We start from the raw sequence: 22,302 nt of genomic DNA, 5'->3' as shown, positions 1-22,302 counted from the left end.
TCAATAACACAGTTTGCACTAATGACCAGGGCTGGATCACCTACCAGGGGTATCTCTCCCAGTGGACGTGAGTGGCAGTTTAATTGACTTGAAGCCAGTGTGTAGAATTGTAAAATATCAGATTGTAGCACTCCTGGTGATAGTATCAGAAGAGACACTGTGTCCTGCATGGGGGCACTAATGCCACCGGGAACGGTCCCATATCCATGCCATACCCAGGTTTACTTGTTTCCATTGTGTCAGAAATGGGCTGTAACCAGGCTGGCAGGCGTGATATCTGGTCCTGCTCAGAAGCAAGTCCCAGACCAGAGCAGTCTACTCTGTGCTCAACCCAGCCGTCTACATCACTGCATTTGGCAGAGAGAAAACTTAAGCAGCAGGAAGTGTTTCAGCCTAACACAGAGACCTGTCCTCTTTAAAAAAAAAAAAAAAAAAAAAAAAAGAGCACAGCAGTGCATCATGAAAAAATACAAGGAAACCAATGGAACAGTTGCATTTAGCCAATCCATGCTTCTGTTGTGCACCTAAGGTTGGTGTCTGTTTTGGTCTGCAAAAGCAACACACATGCTGTGCAATGGAAACACAAATGTGTACTGGAGCCAGGCAGCCCGGGCCAATAGCTGGTCAGTTGGCCTGAGTACAGGACGGTTCCCAGTGGCAGTGGAATGGCCTCATAACATACAGTATATGGGCTTAATCACATACATTGCAAAAGTTTTTTAAAAATTGTTAGCAAACAAAAACTTTTGTCACAGTTGTACTTTCATACATTTGATCACCAATTTAAATGTCTCTGACACAGTAGCAGAAACTGTTTAGTACTAAAGGTTTGCTTTGAAGCTTAATCTTTACTTCATTTAACCTTTGATATTCTCTTGATTAAATAAATAGTTCGCTTTTTTGTTTGTTTTATTCAGGCAGAGTTTTTGGCACACTGATTTATTTGTGAACTTTTTCTTAAAAAGAGTTTAATAGAAGAACATTTTTACTACACATTCTGGCTTTAAACAAAATTTATTAGGTTATGTTTAACTATATTCAGTGTTGTTTATAGGAAACATTGAGATTAATGTATTTTCTTTTCTGGGTGGAGAAAAGAAATATTCTAAGCTACATTTGCTAGTTAGGGGCTTGTAACATTTTTCTTTTCTTATTCTGTGGTTTGCCTTTGATTTCCTTTTTGTTCAGGCTAACAACATATCTCGACGTCCAGCGATGCCTGGAGTATTTGGGTTACCTTGGTTACTCAATAGTTGCTGAGCAGGAATCTCAAGCATCAGGAATCACAGGTGAATTCTACCATCACATCTTCTCTTCCATTATAAATATTTAGTGACAGGATCAGCTGTACAAACATATAAAAAGTTGATTATAAAATCATCATAGTGCTAATATTAATTAGATGGAACATTGTGGGTGTGGTGTATGAATGTTAACACTTTGTAATAATTCTTTAGTATATTACTTGTGTGGTGTAGAAGAGAATTATTTATGTAGAGATACTGCTTGCAAACCAATGATGGTAAGATGATGTCATGGGGTAGGACTGGATAAGTCTGACTTCTTCCTACTCCATTCAAGCATGTACTAGGTATAAGCACATTGATATTGGATTAGCATTTGTTGGATATGTGTAAAATTATGTGTGTTGATATATCAACTGTCTTTACATGCCTGAAAGAATAAAATCAAATCAAATCAAATATGGAGCAAATGTTGACACAGTCGAGTATCATAAGGTAGTTTTTCCATACTTTGGAACTGGAGATGTCGCAACATGAAGTTTTCACTACACAATTATTGTAGCCAAAAAATCACAATAGTTACTGGCTCTGGATTATTTCTGGTATTATCATATGTGCATTATTAACATGTCAATATTTTTTAAATATCATGGTTATTGTCAATACCAGTATATCACGACACCCCTTAATTGGTACCTTGAGTATTATTCATCATCAAAGGCTAAACAATCATCCGTTCAGAAATCAAATCGATTAGCCAAGTTTGTCTTAACATCAGCTGGTACCTGGACGGGCAGTTTAAACTGAATGCCTGTGCATAGGGGTGCACCGAAATTTCGGCCACCGAAAATTTTCGGCCGAAAAGGCCATTTTTATTTCGGGCCGAAATAAAAAAAAACACGCCGAAAATGCCCCGCCCCGCCCCGAGGCGTACACTCCCTCACTTTCCGAGATGTTTGACGAAATTCTACAGAAAAGCGCCCCGATCCGCAGCGGTGGATTCCCCCGGAGGAGCTGGAGGAAGTGTCTGGAGAGAGGGAAGTCTGGGCATCTTTGATTAGACTGCTGCCCCCGTGACCCGGTCCCGGATAAGTGGAAGAAAATGGATGGATGGATGTTGTGCAGGAAAAACAAACAGTGTTGTATCATGTAGTCTCACAACAGACATCTCACCTATTTCATCAGAGGAATATGGCATGATTTCCGAGTGTCTGATTGTCCTAGGACCATTTAATAACGCAACCACCGAGCTCTCTCAGGAAAAAAGGGTGTCTAGCTCAAAGGTCATACCTTTGCTTGCTATGGTGGATCATTGCCTCACTGAAGAAATGGAAAAACCACCATCCATTGGGTCTTCTCTGGCTGAGAAGCTGAGGATGCTCTTGAGAGAGAAGCTGGATAGGATCCAAACCATGAGCATTATGTGCCTTGCGACACTACTGGACCCATATACACACACACACACATACACAATTATAGAGTAAGCGTGTTTTAAAAATTTGAAGTTTTTAAAAGAAGCCATTTTCGGTTTCGTTTCGGTTTTCGGCCAAGTGCATCCTAAATTTTCGGTTTCGGTTTCGGCCCAGAATTTTAATTTCGGTGCATCACTACCTGTGCAAACTGATTGTCTGAGTCGTTACCCCCCTGCAGTGACCAGAGATAAGAAGATTGACCTGCAGAAGAAGCAGACCCAGCGCGGCGTCTTCCGCTGTAATGTCTTTGGAGACTCTGGCAGCGGCAAGAGTGGCTTCCTCCAGGCCTTCCTGGGTCAGAACCTCATGGTGAACAAACACACACACCTGTAATCAACATACTGTATGTTTTAATGCATACTCTGCCGTCACAGTTATTTCACCAAATGGAGCAGCGTTTACTCTTGTGTAAGCCTTCTCTTCTTCCCTGTCAGTGCCAAAAGAAGATTAGAGAGGAGCACAGATCCTATTATGCCATTAGCACTACCTATGTTTATGGCCAGGAGAAATACCTTTTGGTGAGTATCACAGACACATCAAATGTTAAATAACCCTCATGTTTTACACTCATTAACTATGTCTAAATAAATATATTATATACATACTGTATTTACTCAAGCTTTTAGTATGTCAACTGCACTTGTTGTCACAAAAGTTTCACACAAAAACATTCAACTGGCGTCCGCGGTGAAACTGCATCGTAGTGACTCTCTCTGTTGGCGCTCATAGACAACTGAGGCATAGATGGTGCTGTGCTGCAGTTGCATCAGTTAAACATTAACATATGCTTCTCTTCTTTAAACATCCTCAGCAAAATACTGCTTTTAAAATAACATTTTATTTTAGACAGTCTATACCATATATCATGAATACACCCCAGGCCAGTCTCACTGAAATGTTAACCCTGTCCATTTAATACAGTTTATTTATTGTTTATCAAAGCCCAAGAAGAATGAAGTCCTTAATTTGAAAAACAATCATGTCTAGTAGCCCACTGAGGCTCTTGTACCCTCTTTATGAATATTTAGGGAGGCTCAATTTGGTTTCTTGCTTGTTGAGGCGATTCCTTACCAGCGGAGCAACCTAGGCCAAAGCTGAAAAAGATCAGGATTGATTTTGATACTGGGTTCAAGACCGCTTTTGGAAGGTCTCAGCCTCATTTCTGAGTTTACTGCATTTTTATTTGGACTTGTTTCTGTCTCGGACAAAGACAGCTTAGAATTTATTTCAAGGCCCCCGCTGTGGGAAAGTGCCTGTGCATTGTCTGGTTTATTTGAGAACATCATTGCGGTTACTGGTTGTAAAACTTCCTGCTTCAGATGTAACCAGTAATTTCACTTATTTCTAATTGGAAAACGTTATTACTGGTAATAATTGCCACCCCTCCCCGCCTCCTTCACACGCACTCCAGGAGCGTGATTTTGCGGGCAGTGTTGCCAACTTAGCACTTTCTCTTGCATAAACAATTGTAATTGTGTCAGGTGGATGGTAAAACATAGGAATGTTGAATAAAGCTTGCCAAGTTCATTTCAGCTCTGTCCAAAGTGTTTGTATTTTTTTAAAGGTAAAATAAATGAAGAGGAGAGGAATATTCATTTGTTTCCTGTGCATGTTTTAATAGGAATGTAGATCATTCAGAACAATTTCAGCAGTGCTGTTTTGAATGTTCCACATTTTATCTAGGTGTGGGAGCTGCACTGGTCTGGTTTTGGTCTTGACTCGGTCTTGCCCTGCCTTGGTTGTGGTTTCAACTCCTTAAAATCTTGGTCTTGTCTCGGTCGGTGTCGACACACTCTAGTTTTGGTCATGACTTGGTCTCAGTTTATGTGGTCGTGACTACAACACTAGACAGTTGTGATGTTCACAGGTTATTTCAGGAAATTGAGAATTACAGGCCCAGTCAAGTAGTTTTTGACTTTGCCTTTATTGTAAAGTGATGCAGAATCATTCTGATGCTACTGGCTGTAGTAAACCAGGCCGCTAACTCTTGGCCTGTCTTAGCATTTTGTGTTTGATGGTCTTTTCTCCATTTTTTTGGCCATTTGTGTTGAGCTTTGTTAATGAATCCTCAACTCTCCTCCAGCTTCATGAAGTGTTCCCCGATTTCGACTACTTGTCTGATGATGATATGGCCTGTGACATCGTCTGCCTGCTCTATGATGTCAGCAACCCTTACTCCTTTGAATACTGCGCCAAAATTTTCAAGGTAAAAGTGTTTGTGTGTTGTCTCATATTACTGTTTATCGAAAGGCAAATGTTTTGCCCAGTTAATATCTCATCTCTCTTCCTCCCTCAGCAATACTTCATGGACAGCAAGATACCATGTATGATGATAGCAGCAAAGTCAGACCTGCCAGAAATCAAACAGATGTACAGGTGCAGTCCTCTGGAGTTCTGCAGGATACACAGGATGCTGCCCCCGCAGCCCTTCACCTGTAACACAGCGACAGCACCCAGCAGAGACATCTACACCAAGCTTACCACTATGGCCATGTACCCGTACGTACACTTCAGAACTACTGATGCGAGTAATGTGCATTTGGGTCATCATTCTTACGGTGCTGGTTCACTTGCATGAACATTGTTTCTTAATGACTGCAAACTATAGTTCTATAACTCTGTAGAATAGAAGTCTCAAATTATTGACCTGGTAACAGTGGCATTCAAATGATAGGACTTGTTGGCAATGTATCCTTGTTTACCATGTTACACTACTTCTTATCTGTTTCCACACATGATGCCCAACTTCCTGGTTTTTAATGTCTGTAGCATAGCATTTAAAAAGTTGTCATTGGAACCTTTTCTCTTGATAAACCTACCAGCTAATAAGTAAGTATGGTGTTTGATATATGATGGTCAGTTTCTGTGCCTGAGTAGCTGTAGTCAGAAGCTGGAAGATATTTGAACTTGGCATAGCTTTGTTCAGACTTCCCCCTTTGGTCTGTGGAAAATTGCACTGGACAAGCAGTTTTGTAAATCTTCATCTGAACTACATTTCTGAGTGAAAATGAAGGGCAGACTTTCTTCTAGAGCCCAGTCAACTACATACTCAGGACATGTTTAGTTACACATATCAGTTCATAAATAATTTTTTGTTTCAGCCTTTAGTGGGGTACATAAATTCTGATTAGTTTCTTTGGTTTCCTGTTTTTCCAGGGTCCACACAGCGTAATAGTTCTTCCAGGGCGGGTTCTTCCACATTACAGAAAACATACTTTCTCATCTACTTGAACTTGTTTTTGTTCTCCTGTGGTGTCATGGTGAAATAACATCGCAGTAATTCGTCAGTATATCCTGATATACTGCATTTGGCAGGAGAAACATTTCAAACCTGGCCCTCATGTGACCAGCCACACTGGAGGCAGCATCTTTGATCTCTAACTTTTCTCTCTCTGTGTGTCCCGTTTGCTGCTGTGTGTTTTTAAATCCCACTTTATGTTGGTTTGTGTTTCTTTTGTGTGTGTGTGTGTGTTTTCTCCATATCTCTCCTCAGCCACGCACGGCTGCGCTGCATGTGCACCTGTAACCGGTGCACCTTCTGCTTGTGTCAGAACTTCCTCAACTCTGAGCTGCTGCAGACGGTCAGGGCCAAACTCTACGCTGTCGTACTCAGAAGGTCCTCTTCACCTCTTAAGACTTCTCTTTACCATCACCACCTCATGTCATCTCGTCCGTCACTTGTCTTCCAATCTGCCATTCATTGTTAAGTTTTACTTTAAAGCATTGGAGCAGTGCCTTGGCACAGGAAGTGGAATTGCTCTTGCCAGCAGATATTATACTAGACATTGGAACAATGTTGATGACTTTAGATCAGTAAGAGTAACATGAGTTTGTAGTGTTGCTGCAGATAGTAATGCCAAAATCGATAAATAGTGACTAAATGTTTTCAGTGTTCTCTGATTTGTTCTTACTCTCACTCTGGTTTAAATTTTGCATTTCAGTGTTGAAATGTGTCTTTTTAGCTTCTAGCTTCTTTCTGTAGCATCATTTTCCTGGTACCTTTTCTCCTTTTTGTTTCATGTGTTCACAGTCCTTGGGTTTTGTCTGTTAACTCCAACAATCCCTCTTGCCATCTTTCTTTTCTTCCTGCTTCCTTTGTTCTTTTTTTTTAAATACATTTTTTAATCTTGACATTGTTTGCAGGCTCCCCATGTAACGATTGTAAGTCATGTTTGATTTCAGTCTCGCTGACATTCAGTCAGCTTCCCCGTTGTTTTCTTCGCTCGTGTCTCTGTTCCTCAGCCGTCTCAGCTAGCAGAGATGTCGTAGCTCATTTCTGGTCTTGCTGGCTCATGTCATAACTACAATCCTGCATGCTGCCTTGGCCATTTGTCATTTCACAACCCCCATATTTTGAGACTTTAATCCCATTCTGTCACCAGCTCTTCCGTATTTTTTTGTGTTCTGTGTTCTTTCACATGATGCTTCTAAGAAACACCTCTCACTACCCGAACATCCATTCATTGCTTTTCCTTCCAACTTGACAGATATTGGTTAAGAGAAATTATTTTTAATTTTGTCAGTTCAGTTAAGATGATGCATTAGATTGTGCTGAGATGTGAATCAGTCAACCTTGACCCAGATCTGTGAAGTAGAACAGCTCTATCTTACTCTAACTGGGTTTTTATATCCTTTTCTCTGTCATCTCTGTTTTCATCTTTACCATTTACTGTCCTTCCTTTCACACTGTCTCTGTTTATCTCTCTTGACCTTCTCTGGTTAACAGACACATAAGCCAAGCAGACCTGAAGAGCTCGACCTTCTGGCTCAGAGTGAGCGTCGGGGCCACAGTCTTCGCAGTGCTGGGCTTCGCCATGTACCGAGTTCTGCTCAAACCACGGTGATCCGCATACACACCCTCTCACTTATACATGTGCTTTGACCAGTCCCAACACTGGGCTTTCCCATATGGAAAGTCTCTCATGTATGTATGATTTAATTGAAAAAAATGTATTTTGTTATCTGGTTTGGGGGGAGGGGGGGGTCTGTGTACACCTACCTAAGTTCATTCTTTTTCACATTTTCATCCCACTTGTGTATTTCTCTTTTTGGGGATAAAATGAGAAAAATATTAATTTTTGTACCAAAATTGCTAATTTGCTTAAACCGTATGTCTGCAAGTATTTGCAAAGTAAAGTAATATATTTATATAAGAATGAGCGGAAGCTGCTGATGAGCTGTAGTGAGTTCGATATGAGTGAGTTACATATATAGCTATTTTTTGGTTGCTTGCAAATTGTAATGATGAAAACCTGGTGTTTCTCTAACAGGGACTGTGATATGCAATGGAAATGATGCTTTTATTAGACAGAACGTAATGTAAATAATACAGCAAACAATATATTTGTGTCTTATTTCCAAAAGACTCATGATTGATTCACCCTCAAAAGACTGAATGCAAAAGTATTACTTTAATAGCTAGGTCATGAACACACACAGACATTAGCATTGATTGCTAACACTGACAGAACATGGCTTTTTCTTTCATGGCCGAGCACTCAGATTCATTTTTTTTTTAATGTTTGTACATCTGAGCAGGTCTGTGTTGGAGCAGTGGATGTGAATGTGCAGAAGAATGTCTTCTCATGTCAGGTATTATATTGAAAATTACACCCTACAGCTATGTGTACATTTGGTTTGCATGCGTCACAATCTCATTCCAGTGTTTTAAGACTCGCTGTACAATAAAGTACTGCATCAGCTTCGCCGCATCGCTTGACTGCTCCCAGTAATCCCGGGTTGTAGTAAGTTCACTGACAGGAGTGGTGAACAGATGGTAGCTGAATCTTGAGTCATAGTGAATTATGACCCTTGCTGTGATTCCCTATCAGCGCTCTCGGTCAAAGAAGATGCAATAATGCCACCCCAGATGTTTATTTCCATCCTGTTACAACTGCTTGGTTCAACTTGATGTATTCACTCAGCTCTGCTTTTTCAACAGTTTGCAATAAATGAATATGTCTGTTACATCTGGTGTGATGGTGATTTTACCATTACTTGTTTTCCAGTGAGTACATTAGGAAGTTTGTGTATTTATGAACACAAGTTCCTACAGAGGACTCGGAGGCAATGGAGAGTTGTGCATTACATGTAATGTAACATGATAGACTGTATTTTTGATTTAATTAGTAAGTTCAAGGTATTTGTTAACATCAGTTATTAAGCATTTTTATGTGATTTAGAGTGTATCGACCAAGTATGTAATGATATGAGCACAGGTTTATTCAGACACAAGAGGGCAGCATTTTATAAAAAAAAAAAAACTCCCTCCCCCCTCAAAATTTTACTAAAGTGTTTTTTTTCTTGTAATGTATGTTTTAAAATACAGTTTGAAATTGAACTAAAGCTGGTAAAGTGTTTAGATAGGTACACAATTAGCCCTTTTAGTTTATAGGACAAGATGGATTAGGAAGCACTTGGAGGAATATCAGACATCTGTGGCTTAAATTATAAATCATGATCCTTTTTATATTGTTTATTTTCCTAATGCCACCATTTGCTTCTGAAAAGTTACCAAGCACATAAAGAAGTTGAGTTGCCTAAAACAAATAAACTGCTCAAATAGGTAGCTAAGACCAAAAAATACACAGTAAAAGTGATAAACATTTCCAACAGATGTCTAAAAGTGATGGATAAAAAGTAAATGGTTAAAACAGCTAGCTTAAAGTAGAAGATAAACTTTTGAAATAGTTAGCTGCCTAAAAATAATGACTAAGCAATTCAAAAAGCAACGGGTGATTGGTTGAAATGGTTAGCTACAACAATATTTAACTAAATTAAAATGTTTAAAATGGTAGATGAAGGGTGGAAATAAAGTAGTTAAAAGATGTGGACAAATAGTTTTGTAAAAGTAATAAAGGTTAAAAAAGCATTAATGGATAACGTTAAATGATTGAAACAGGTAATGGATAAATGGTTAACCATTAGCCTACATAGCCTGAATTAAAACTTGGCCAAACCTACTTTAAACACTGTTTAAATGTATGAAAACGTAACGCTGTGAACTGTCTGGTTTACAATCGGTTCAAACGAACACATTTGGCAAGTGACAGTTGGTGAACTAGTCTTTAAGGGACAGTCAGTCAGAGAAGGCTGGAAACCACCACAGACAAATAAAATATAGACTCCTGCCAAAAGAAAAAACACACCCCAGCTGTGAATTTATACATGTGCTACATTTTACCACATAGCAGGTGTTTTCTTTTGCCTTTTTCTTCACACTTCCTCACTATTCCAAGTCGTGTTATTGCTCTTCAGCTGGCGTAACTTGTCTCATTTTGTCCAGTTGCCTGCTTCTAATGGAAATACCCACGAGATAAAATTTCCCTAACTCCTCAGTGATATGAATGTTGATCTGGGGAGATTGTGACAAGGTTGATTTATGAATTGATACTGTTATTTTACATAGCCAGTCACTGATTACATTTTGCAGCTGTAGCCACTTGTTAATTGTGAACATCAAAATAAAGCAGTTTTAGGTGAAGTTATGAGTTCATTCATGAGATGTGCATTAAACTGCTTTATGCCTTGAAGTACTGAATGTGGCTTTCTGCACAGAATAAGCGTGTTCTTTATGTCAGGTATGTGAAGATTGTCGGTATGTGAAAAGTAACACTGTATTATTTTAAGACTGTTAGTATTTGCACAATTATGAATGCCAGACTTACCACAAAACGTGTTTCCCATACAGTGCATGAAAACACAGAATACACAGTGCAGACTGTGTCTTTTTTTTTTTTTAAACAATATAACAAATTCCAACTTTAACTGCTAGGTAGGGGTCGGTAAATGACCCTGAGGGTTAAAAATATCACCTAACATCACCTAACCTGGCAATCATGTGCTGCGCCTGAGAGAGTTTCACTAGAGAGACACTAATCAGTCTACACTGCATTCTGCACCACCAACACGTAGTTCCATTTTGTGACATGACATCCACCCAACTATTAGGTTTGTTTGATGTTTCCTGAGGTAATAAGTAGGTGTTTGTCTAAAATGGGGCCCCATTATTTGGGTGATTGTAGCAGCAGACCTGGAAGAAAGAGCTCAATATCCCCTAAAAACATCCTGAGCTTTTACAGCAAGCATTTCAGGAATATATTCATACTGTTTGTGTGAGGCATTGGTATTTATAACATGAGATGAGACTGCATTAAATGTGTATGAAACCTAATGAGAACAGACCCCTGAAGAATATTGAGTACAGTATGTAATGTTTGGAACTATTGTGTGTGAACGGCGGTAAAACACGAGGAACTGTGACTAAAGCATGACTAATTATGTCCATATTGTATTAAAACTTACATTTATGCTATACAGGAGGAATAGAGGTGTTCATCCCATTTGTATGACACTTGTTAAGTATTGATCCATAACTGGAAAATAGTTGCACAGTGGAAAATGGTGTTAGGATTGATTGGAGTCATACATCTCCAACAGAGTTGTTATATGTGTGGCTTCATGAAGCTACATGGAAAAAACTGATGCAATACAGCAGTTGTACAACTCTCAAAAAGATCCATGTGTTTTTTGCTGCATCTGTAAACTATGACTGACTTTAATGGAACCTGAAATATTCTAATCCAGACACACAGTTTTAATAATATACACCTAAATCTTTTCATAACACAATTTATATTTACTGATTTTCACATTATAAACTCACACCTTAGTCATTTGATTGCAAAAAATGCATTAATATACACAAATAAAATACAGATCTATATTAACAGGCAGTACATTGAAGCCTAAACACTGAAGAGTAGTTGGACATTTGTCATTAATTGTTAAGTTTGAATGTGAACAACACAAATAGTAAAATATTGTTATATTATTGATTTAGGGTACTAGTTCCTTGGGGAACCCTTTATACGGGATTTGTTAATTGCTCCTAAATCATATATTACAACTTTACAGATACATAAAGTTAATTTATAAGACATTAATAAGAACAAGGTTGGAGTTGTCGTTCCCTGACAAATCCTTTAGGTCGTTTTTCCTCCTTTTTCATTCAATGCACCATGAAACCACTTATCATTTGGAAAAGGTCAAAGTCCTTTCATACATTTGTAACATATTCATATTTACAAGTGCATATTTGATGAATTGTTTTAAAAAGTGATCATTATTACAAAACAAAGGATAAATCTGCCGTTACTGCTTCATTTCCCCTTTGCTTGGTGTAATAATAATAATCGTGCCTGACCAAACGACCCACGACCTCTAAGCCCTGACAGAATGACACCCAGCTGTTCAGGCAGTGACTCGGAGTTCCTAGAAACTCCGGTAGCTGATGATTCCTCTTCACCGTCAGCCAGATCTCTCACTGCCTCCCCCCGCTCTCTCTCTCTCTAGCTCTCCGCCCCCACCCTCTCTCTTTCTCTCTGTTCCTGGAGGGACGCATGCGGCTGAAGCAGCATCGACTGAGGAGACAGACAGCCGTCTGCGCGCTGCGCCGCCGACGGGCAGGAAACAGCGTGCCAGGTATCATGACGCACCAAAAATATGGGCACTTTCCTGGACTTTTCCCTGTAAGCCTGCCATGTGACCGTACCCACGCTGTTTAAGTCGACTTTAACCGGCTCCCCTTGATGGATCAGCCACAGGAGACTTGTGCGTCATCCAGACCGGTCTGTCATCTCGATTCATGTTGTTGTCAGAGTTTGATGATGTCATTGTTTCTTTCAGATGGATCTGCGCTCCGCTGCTGCTGCGTCGCATATGTCAAAGTGAAGAGACACACTCTGTTCTCCCCCCTTGTCTCTGTTTGTGGCGAGCACATTTTGGGCTCTTCTCTAGCTCTGCAAACCCCTGTCACTGCTGACTAACGATGTGGTGCACGCTGCTGTGACACCGCAGAGGAACTTTATAACCCATAAATATTACTTAACTATTACCACACGAACTTTTTCTCTGTGGATGAGGATTTGTTCTACCGATCTAGCAATAACTCAAGTACGCACACATCTTTAATTTACGAGTGTCTGTCATTGCACCTGGACCAATTTCACTAAATCCAAGAAAGGTCCGAGTTGAAAAAGGTGCGCAGACGAGCAGGATGCTCAGCTTTCTGACCTTCTGTCGTTGCTGACGCATGTTGGGAACGAGATGGGATTGTAAACCACAGTATGTGGAGCCATCCCTGAGGACTGAGTCGCTGCTCTCTGAGGGTGTATGGAGAAGAGCAGCACGAATATGACAGGCAGGACCCGAGAGGCGCTGGTGAACTCATCTCCGGCGGTCGCGGCCAACGCGGAGGGCGAAGAGATCGAGGTTTTGGAAAGTACTGAGGTCCTTCCCGTGGCTCCTGAGGACGTAAGTCTACACACACATTTCAGGGGGAGGGGGACCTCAAGTACACATATAACAACTATGATTTTTCACATTTTTACATTAAGCAGACCTTCTCTTTTGTTTGGCACTGGAGCTAAGTCACACAGTGCGTTTGATTTTATGTAGCAGAATGTTTTATGAACTGAGTGTAAAATTAAAGGATTAATTATGTAAATTCCGTAAGACAGTTGGAGCTTAAATTGATATCAGAGGAGATTTAAAATAATGAAAAGTTTTGCAGCCTTGCAGGGAAGTGATACACACACATCCTTTCAAGGAATCTTATTGTGTTTTTTAATGGGAGATAACACGAACACACTCACACATGCACATGCCAGTCTCCTTCCATTATTCTTTTCAGCTTTTCACATAATCTACTTTAAGAAAACCTTCACAGATAATGATCTGCACTGTGGTACCTTATTATCTTTTGCTGTGGCTCATTGACCAAAATAATAAAGTTAATAATGGCATGTGATTGTAGTATTGCAATTATGGCAGATGTACACAAAGAGGAATGTCCTGTTGCCCAACAGTGATCATTTCTAAACAGGTGCTCCTCTCTTCCTCTCACTCACTGCTTCTCTTGCTTTCTTCTCTCTTTGCATATCTCAGCAGTGGAAGTCTCTCTTTGACAAGGTACGTACTGCTAAGCTACACTGGCTCGAATCTCCCTTTATTTGAGTGTTTCACTAATCCTGGAGCAGTGCTGTCTTTGAGGGTGTTCATCTGTGTGTGAACTATGGGCGACCTCTGACTAAGATGTTTCACAGATGAGACACTGCAGTCTAAAGGTCACGAAACACAGGGAAGACTTTAGAAGAGCTGAGATGCATTAGTGGAAACTGTAACATAGGTCACTTTTTAATGTGATAAAGGTCAATATTAAGTGCCAGTAAATTACATTTAAAGGTGGGATTTAAATTTCTTTTTCCACAAACTTTACCCTTGTATCATGACCTTGTATCTATACTGTAACACTGGCTTCATCACTAATAAAAGTGGCCAGGGAATTTTGCACATTGGCACTGAGTATTAACTTAAGTACCCAGAAATGATGTATCATGATGTTGGTTAGCGTCACACAGCTCACTCACTTTTGTCAGCTCTGCTGAACTGTGCTGTTTTAAAATTCCTAACAAATGTCATTCTGGTGAATAGAGCTATTTTTCAAACATTAATAAATAAGATGAATCCACTGGGTCTCAGCTGGTGATTTAGTTTGTGATTTAGGCTGATTGGACACATTTATTTTTAGATCAGAATCTTTCCTGGTGCAGCTTTAAATCCCTTCCTTGCCTGCTGGGTAAGAATCACTGCATAACGTGTAAGCAGGCCGCGGCTTTGTCGATGCAAACTCCTGCAGAGACCAGAGCATCAGGGGAGTGGGAGCACACTGGGGCTGCATGTGTGTCATCTGCTGACACTGACCCCAATAATGCTATTAGAGTGATACATAATCCTGGATGCATTGATCTGTGAGTCAGACTGAGCTTGTAAGAAGCACATACAGGCACACACTCACACACACACACACACACACACACACACACAATACAGCCAAAAAACCCCAAGAGAAGAGAAACTCAGATTGGCTGATGACGCAAGCAGCAGGTTGGACTGACAGACGGCAGGCAGCCCCCACACACTTATGCTCACACAGCCACCGCTCTGTGAGGCTGTCACAGCACCTGCCCACCCTGAGGCCCCTTACTTTCTCCCAAGAGGAGCATTGTGTGTGTGCGTTTGTATGCTGGGGTCAGCTGAGATGTTTAGGGTTGAGTCAGAGGCTCGTGTCAGGCCCACTTTTACAGAGGGAGACTGCGGCCCGCTGGGATTACGGGAAAGGCTATCTGTGGTGTGTGTGTGTGTGTGTGTGTGTGTTAGTGATGGAGCGTATTCTATGGACAGGCATTAAATGGGCCTCTCAATCTGCAGTCTTTATGCATGCAGCATGCCTTTGAGTTTTTCTCAAGTCGCCTAAAAAAAGGCGGTTTTGTCCAAGTGGTGGGGTTGCTGCTCGGTCTGGCGGCAACAAATGTCCTTTCTCTCTTTTATTCTCCTTCCTCCTCACAATGAGTTGCTCCATTTGTCAAGGGGCTGACCTCAGAGACTTTCTGGAAAGCGACTAAAGAAAAGAAATTGTGGGCTGCTGAGGTCCAGGAAGAGAAGGATCTGTCTGGTAGTGTGGAAACCAGTGTCACTGCATAAGGGACAAAATGGAAATACTGCTTGAAAACACAGAGCAAGGTCCAGACGAATACGTGGCTAATGCAACTATAAAGCGCATGGAACTCTTTTGTTATATGGAGCTGAGTGTATTCGCCAACCTTATCAAATCTAAAAATAGCCAACCCCAGTCTGTATCCTTCTGAATGAGCCACAGTTTGACCTTCTAGCTAGTGGCTGAAACTTTCTCTTTTGAGCTAGAGTTTGAATGTTCCATTGAGTGTTGGTACTGGCAAAACAAGCTGTCCAGAGATGAAGACAATGATTCATCTCTTGTGTTAATCAGTTTTTGGCATCCCTGCCTTGTCACATACCAAGCTCATTCTCGTCTGTCCGTGCCATCAGGGATGTTTACGCAGCAGAGAAGATCATCCTCATCCTTTTTTTGGACTATGCTTTCCTCCAGCTTCTTCAGAGCAGGTTGAGCTGTGTACAGAACCTTCCCCATCATATCATTTTTGCAGGCATCCATGTGAACTTCCTACATACAGCTATCAATTTCTGGGTTTCGGACCACCGGGGAAGGGAATTAAAGTGCTACACCGCTCTGTTCGCTCTCCCCTTCGCTCCTCTCTCCTGTCCCCGGAGAGGATTTTGTTGCTGTATAAGTGCTTTCCTGCTCTGTGGGCAGGAAGTAAGAGAGCAAACATCACAATGCTTTGATTAACGTTCCCCATTCGCCCGAAACAAACATGAGGATTGAACACAGACGGAGGCGATGTCTAATGGGGCATCTACTCTGGCCTCTCTCTCCCTCATAATCAAATTTTTCCAGCTTTTTTTTGTCCTTTAGACACACACACACCTCTCTGGGAAGACTGCAGTCATTGCAATCTGATTACACACAGCATAATTCAAAAGAAGAAACGGGGTCTGCTTTAGAGTGTCCGTTCTGTGCTGACAGATTTACACACTTGATTTATAAAGAGATTTCTGGGGATTTGAGGATAGACCAAGTTTTACATTCAGGATTTACCGGCTGAACCAGAATAAGCATGTTTAGATCGCACTCCAACATGAATCAGTTTGTTCTGTACTCTCTGGGAATGCACATCAGATGGATTTCCTTGTGCTGTGACTGGGGGAGTTAAGAAGCATTTTACAAGAATCCTTTGTCTTTCACCTCATTATTTTGCTTCACTTGTTCACAGCTAGAAAGTGGCATCTATATGGCTTCTCTGTCTTTAAGCTGCCTTAGAGAATGACTGTGAAGGGCTACACCTAGAGCACAGATACACAAAGTTGTTATTCAAGAGGACTGGGAATATCCCTGAGCTTGTAAAGCCTGCGACTGGAAGTCCCCCTGGTTCACAGACTGGAAACCTGGCTCAGTCAAAGCTGATAAAGCACTTGTAGAGACAGGATGCATGCAAACTATTGACTGTATATCTGTGGTACAAACAGTTTCCTGTCCCATAGAAACATAAAAACTCAGAAATGAGTGTCTCTTGTTGGGATAGAAGCAATAAAACCATCAGTAAACGACAACAGTTCTTAGATTCTTAGCTTTGTGTCCAAATGTGGTTCCGCAGTTGCCTTTGTCCTGACAGCCTGCTCCCAGTGGGATGCTGAGACACTCCTGGCACGCACCCACAGGAGCTTAGTAATTAAACACTTTCACATTGCTGCATAACATCCATGAGAATGTTTCCCCTTCCGTTTTTTGCTCGGTGGCATAGAAAAGCCTTTGAATGTGAGTTTTGATCCCAAAACTCCTCACTGAATCCACACAGGTTAAAGTTTTTTTAGGTTTCTTCAGAGTGTTGTTGAGCCATGTTATCCATGATTCATCATCCCATCACTTCTTATTTAAAGTAATAACAATGAGGTTTGGTGTTACAATACACCCAGCTAATGTCATTAATTAAAGCAAACAGAAATTCAGTGGTGGGAAGTCACCTGTCCTCAGTGGGACTCATGTTTCCCAGAGCGTCTGTTGTGCATTTTAATGAGCTTGTTAGTTAGACATTCAGTGGCTTTGGCTAATAGAAAAGGAAAGTCATTATTAACAGCATGTCTGGCAGTGCCATCTCACTTTGTCATCCCGTGCATAGTGCAGCTGGTGTCGCCTCAGTCCTGGACAACGTGCTCCTGTCATCTCAGCCAGACATGGCACACATTCTCCTTAGGACGTTGGCTGCAGGTGCAATTTGTCGCTTGATGTCACTTTTTTTTTTTTTTTTTAATTTTAAGTACACTTCAAATGAATGGTCCACAGCCCAAGTAAGAGGAACTTAATGGATCAGCCAACTGGGAACCCTCAGCTGCGCTTCTCGGCACACGCTGTCAGTTTTATCTGCATTACGAACAAAAGGAGGTTTAAGTCCCCAACTGTTTCCCTTCTCTTTCCACCAGTGTTGCTGCTGTGAGTTGGCTTTTTAGGGCTGTTTTAGACAGTTCTGGATATGACTCCCCTTTTATCCTCTCTGTTGTTTGCTGCAGTGGTATTGAGTATTTTGTGTGAAATGTGTGTCTGTATTTTTCATGTTGAAAAAGTTCAAAATGGGGCAATAAAATTGAAAAGATCAAAACATGTTATGAGATCATAACCGTTGTCATTGCAGTTATCGATCATACCAGCAGTAGAGATGAAGTGCAGCTATTAGGTTAGTACAGTAGGTGTGGACGCCTCTTACCGTGCACTGGTTCAGACACTCAGGTGAGGGAGATGGAAAGAAAGCCACTCACTCTAAAGGTTAGAATTTCAAGAAATCTGAGAAGAGACCATCTAATAGAGAGGGAAATTTTACTTAGACACTTTTTACTTCCTTACTTTATACTGTGCATGTTGGTCTTTAATACAAAGAAGTTTCTCTTTTCTTTGTATTAATGTTGCTATACCAAAGTGATTATCAGTGTAACTGCCACTGACACATCACAGATGGTGGGGTCACAGTTCATCAGCTGTAACACTACAGTTGTGATTGACACCAGCTGAGTCTCTGAGCTGACTCAGCTACAAACAGTTTGTGTTGATAATGAGCTTTGTCATCTTTGATTTAGGATCATATAAGTAGTTACAGACAGCAAACTGCGCCTCGTGCCATCCCAAGCGTCTGGGCTGTGCAGTGATGAAATAACAGACAGCGCCTAAAACATTTTCATTGAAAGATGCAATCAGAGCTCATCTTTCCCTCTTGATCTGCCTCTCCCCCCGCTCGGCTCTAAATAGATTTCCTTAATGAAAGGCGCAGTTCCAGTTGGCTGAGTGTGAAAACAGTCTCTGCTTTTATGCAGAGGTAAAAATAGCTGCTGTACCTGTCATGAAACAGGAGAAAGATGATGTGCCAGTTTATCCATAATTGACTACATTGAGCAAACTCTTACTGAAATTAAAGTGCATATTCTGTTGGGAGAATAGCTCAGTGATAGAGCAACCTCCATATGCTGTGTGTGTTTGTGGCATTTGTGTGTGTACATATAGTCAGTTTGCACCCACCAGGCCTAAAAATGCTAATCTGTTACCAACGGTCACGGCAGGGCATTTGAAGTGACATCTGCTGAATAAGTGTGTGTGGTGATCAGGTATGAACACTGCATTTAAGGAAGTGCAACCTTTGATAGGGCTTCTGCATAAATTAGGCCTGATTTGTTTGCTTTCTATCTCCTCTTTCAGCTCCCTACCTCTCTCTCTGTTTTGAGGTCTGATTCTCCATCAGCGTTAAGTAGATGACGCTGCCGATGTGAAGAGGCTTCGTTCTCAGTCTGCCCATCAATGCTTTTACCTTATCTCTTTTCATTAGCTCCGTTTACAGTTCATGGCTTTCACCGCACACTAGGCTTATCATAAATTAGGGTTTGATCAAGGATGTTACATGTCTGTGTCACTGCTGGCTGCATCCTACCTACCAAACTGAGGCCTTAGTGTTTTGGTCCTTGTTACACTGCACAAGTTAAAGAGGCTGCATCTCAGCTGTCTGAACATCTGTCCTGTCTTCTCCTGATTAATCTCATTTATGTGTTTTCTTCCTTTCACTCTGACACAGCTAGACAGGATAGTGATTTGATTACAATTTAAAAATACTACCTGTTAACCCGGGTAAACTAATTCCTGCATTGCTGCAATCAAACCACTTAAAAAATAAAGTCATCTGGCAGAACAGATGCAGCTTAATTACAAGAAGTTTATTATGCTGAAATTTAAACAGTGTTCATAGAGAGGGTTAGAGGCGACAGAAATATGTTGTTCTAGCTTTTTTGGACACAGATTATGTAAGTCAGTATACTTCCAAGCTTGCAGCACTGTTTGCCAAAAGCATATTTTCAGCATTTGAGTGAGATATTAATTTCTAAACAGAAATGTAGTGTGTTCACGTTGTCTCAAGTTACAGATCAAGTGGCAGAATTTATTTATTTGGTTGTTTTGAGTCTGCACATGGCAGCAACACTACCTTGGATCAGTGTGAGTTGAGGAACGTCTTCCTTACCTTCAACAGGCCAGTCAAGCAGTGCTGTTAAACCAGCTTCCAGCTTCCTGTTTCAGTCTGTCACTCTGATCCTCCACGGATCAAAGACACAGCGCAGGTCCATTCATTCCTTATGGCAGAAACTACCTTCCATTACAGTAGGTTATAGTTACAGAGCTGTTGACAGGGTGACATGACCCATCACATCAGTACCTGGAGCTTGTGTGTGGTGTGTGTATATGACAGACTTGTAAGCCGGTTGCTGCTTGGTTTTGGGGACCTGAAGAAAACAAAATAAACAGTGTTTTTTGTCACAATATATAGATGCTGTGGGAATATTCACAGAGTAAGATCGCAGGAGATACACACACACATCCAGATTTTGGGACACATTCCTGTGCTGTAGGTCATGGGCCTGGTAGGTGCACTGTAGACACAGTGACAAGCCTGTGTTTGCTGTGTTCACCTGTGTGTATAACTGATTTCGTCCTCTTCGGTCTTACTGAAGAGGAAGAAATTTCATTCCCCTCTTTTCTTCCTTTAGAAGAATAGTTTGATCTTGATTGAGACAACTGGCATGCAGACGACCAAGAACAACCGCTGGCAACTACCAGATCAGACCAGAAACCAGTTCATGCTGTGTGCTAGATTTATAATGCCAGCTACACTCACTACACTGGGTTTGAATTCCACTACCTTTCAGATCACTTGTCTCACTATAGTATGTGCTCAGCTGTCTGTGAAGCTGAAGCACTGGTCTAACAATCCAGCCTGCCAGTGTCTCCTCGTTTATTCCTCCTTCTCCTGCTCTTCTGTACTGAAGTCATGGCAGACCAAATAATGCAGGATGCACAAAATTCAAAGGTAATGGAGAATCTGGCTTCACTTTTCACGTTTTCTAAAACTGTTTCTATTTCCAAACGTTTGTTTTCTGCTTTGAGAAATCTACACAACATTGTGTTTTAAAGCCATCAGGTACGGCCCTGTCCTTATTCTCTGCTGTCCTTCATCAGTGATGCTTTCTCCGGTTTATGTTTACATGGCAACTTTCCAGAGGCTTACAGCTTTCCTTGCAAACCGCAAAGCAGCATCTCTTCACTTGTCACCCCACTTATGGGAATAAAAACAATTTCCACTTGGCACAGAGCAGATGTGATCCCTGTCAGCTCTGAGCCTGTGATAGTCTGATAATCACAGCAACTTGTCTCACAGCAGTCGCCCTCTTTGTGCAGCTGATGTATCTGTCTGATGAACGCTTGAAGATTGCTTAAATAAATTAAGGACAGTGGCTTTCCTCAGATGCCTTGGTTGTCCCAGTTAAAGGATCAGAGCACCCAGAGAACAACTGTTTACATTCATAGTCACTTAATGTGAATAATCAGCTGAAAATGAGCTTATTTATGGTTTGAACTAATATGATTTTTCCTGGTAATCAAGATTAATGTGCATGTGTTTTGGTTCTTTTACTAAAAAACTTACATACTGCAGTGACATACACCCTATCACATTTCTTAAATCAGAGAGCATCACAATGTTTGACAAAGTGTTGAGAGAGAAGTTTGCGATTTTGAGAAGAATCTAAATATTTATAGAGAAAAACAAGTTGTTATTTGGAAAATGTAATTTTATGAGAAAAAGATTTAATTTGTTGAGAGGAAAGTCATTATGTTCTGGCCACCAGTGATTGTATTTCAAGAAAGAAATTATAAAATCATATCAGAAAAATGCAGTTTGACACCATTGTTTTGGATCAACTTCCTGTCTCAGCTTTTCTACAAATGTAAAATCCCAAACTGCCCAATACATGCCCAAGGTGAGCGACAGGTCTTAGCTTTCCCCCTGATGTCCTGTCCCTTCCGTGTTGTAGGCCATCGCTGCCAACAGGGCCAAAGTGCTGAAGTGGCTAACTGTGTCAACACAACACAAAAATCAGACCTATAGAAAATATAACAGTTTTTCCTTATGCCTTACTGCCTGGTGTGATGTTTAGCTACTTCTAACATCATCTGTGTTTGTACCAACGTTGTTGCTGACCTGCTGCTGTGTTTTCATGAAGAGCTAATTTAAATACACTACAGAGCAAATACTGCTCATTTGCAACACAGAATTATTCAGTGTATATAAACTTGGCCAGATGTCTTGCATGTGATTCACCGATGACAACACATGCCAAAATATAGAACTAAAATTAGGCCACAGATGGAGCCGGTCCCGCTGATAATAAACTTTAGTCACGTTTGCTAATGTCTGAGAAGATTCTGTGATCCCCTTCTCTGAAGTACGCTCATGGCCCAAACCACATCAAGGACGACTGTTCATGGGCAAATTATGTTTTTGTTTTGATCATGAAAAGATTAGCCTGTTGTTGAGCTATATCTATTCTTACACTGTATTTTCACAGACATTTGTACAGAGATTCCTCTAGTGGAGAAGTAATAAATCACTGTACAGTACTTTGTCATAGACCTTTGATCTTGTGACACTCACTAATTTCATGGCTGAGCAGGTGGAAATTCATGTAAGGTTGGTTGGGTCTTGAAAGCGAATAGGTACTCAGGCAGAAATCTCACCTCTTAAATAGGGATGAACAGATCCAGTTTTTTGTCCTGTTATGAAATT

At 40.9% G+C, this 22,302-nt stretch overlaps 2 protein-coding genes across 2 annotated transcripts in view; both read left to right on the top strand.

The window, feature by feature from the left end:
- The window catches only part of rhot1b (ras homolog family member T1), a 15,196-nt gene extending 6,221 nt beyond the window's left edge, over positions 1-8,975 (top strand). Inside the window, exons 13-20 of the mRNA XM_020597132.1 lie at positions 9-67; positions 1,189-1,289; positions 2,895-3,025; positions 3,151-3,234; positions 4,800-4,922; positions 5,013-5,215; positions 6,210-6,332; positions 7,443-8,975. Of these exons, the coding sequence (XP_020452788.1) occupies positions 9-67; positions 1,189-1,289; positions 2,895-3,025; positions 3,151-3,234; positions 4,800-4,922; positions 5,013-5,215; positions 6,210-6,332; positions 7,443-7,560 (942 nt within the window). The 3' untranslated portion in view covers positions 7,561-8,975. The remainder of the gene's footprint in view (positions 1-8; positions 68-1,188; positions 1,290-2,894; positions 3,026-3,150; positions 3,235-4,799; positions 4,923-5,012; positions 5,216-6,209; positions 6,333-7,442) is intronic.
- A 3,166-nt stretch (positions 8,976-12,141) lies between these two features.
- Positions 12,142-22,302, top strand: part of rhbdl3 (rhomboid, veinlet-like 3 (Drosophila)) — a 54,073-nt gene continuing 43,912 nt past the window's right edge. Inside the window, 2 exon segments of the mRNA XM_020597147.1 lie at positions 12,142-13,030; positions 13,664-13,687. Of these exon segments, the coding sequence (XP_020452803.1) occupies positions 12,890-13,030; positions 13,664-13,687 (165 nt within the window). The 5' untranslated portion in view covers positions 12,142-12,889.

This window comes from Monopterus albus, unplaced genomic scaffold, assembly GCF_001952655.1.
Source record: "Monopterus albus unplaced genomic scaffold, M_albus_1.0 scaffold32.1, whole genome shotgun sequence".
Classification (NCBI taxonomy): Eukaryota; Metazoa; Chordata; class Actinopteri; order Synbranchiformes; family Synbranchidae; genus Monopterus; species Monopterus albus.
This window is presented reverse-complemented; position numbering and strand designations above follow the sequence as displayed.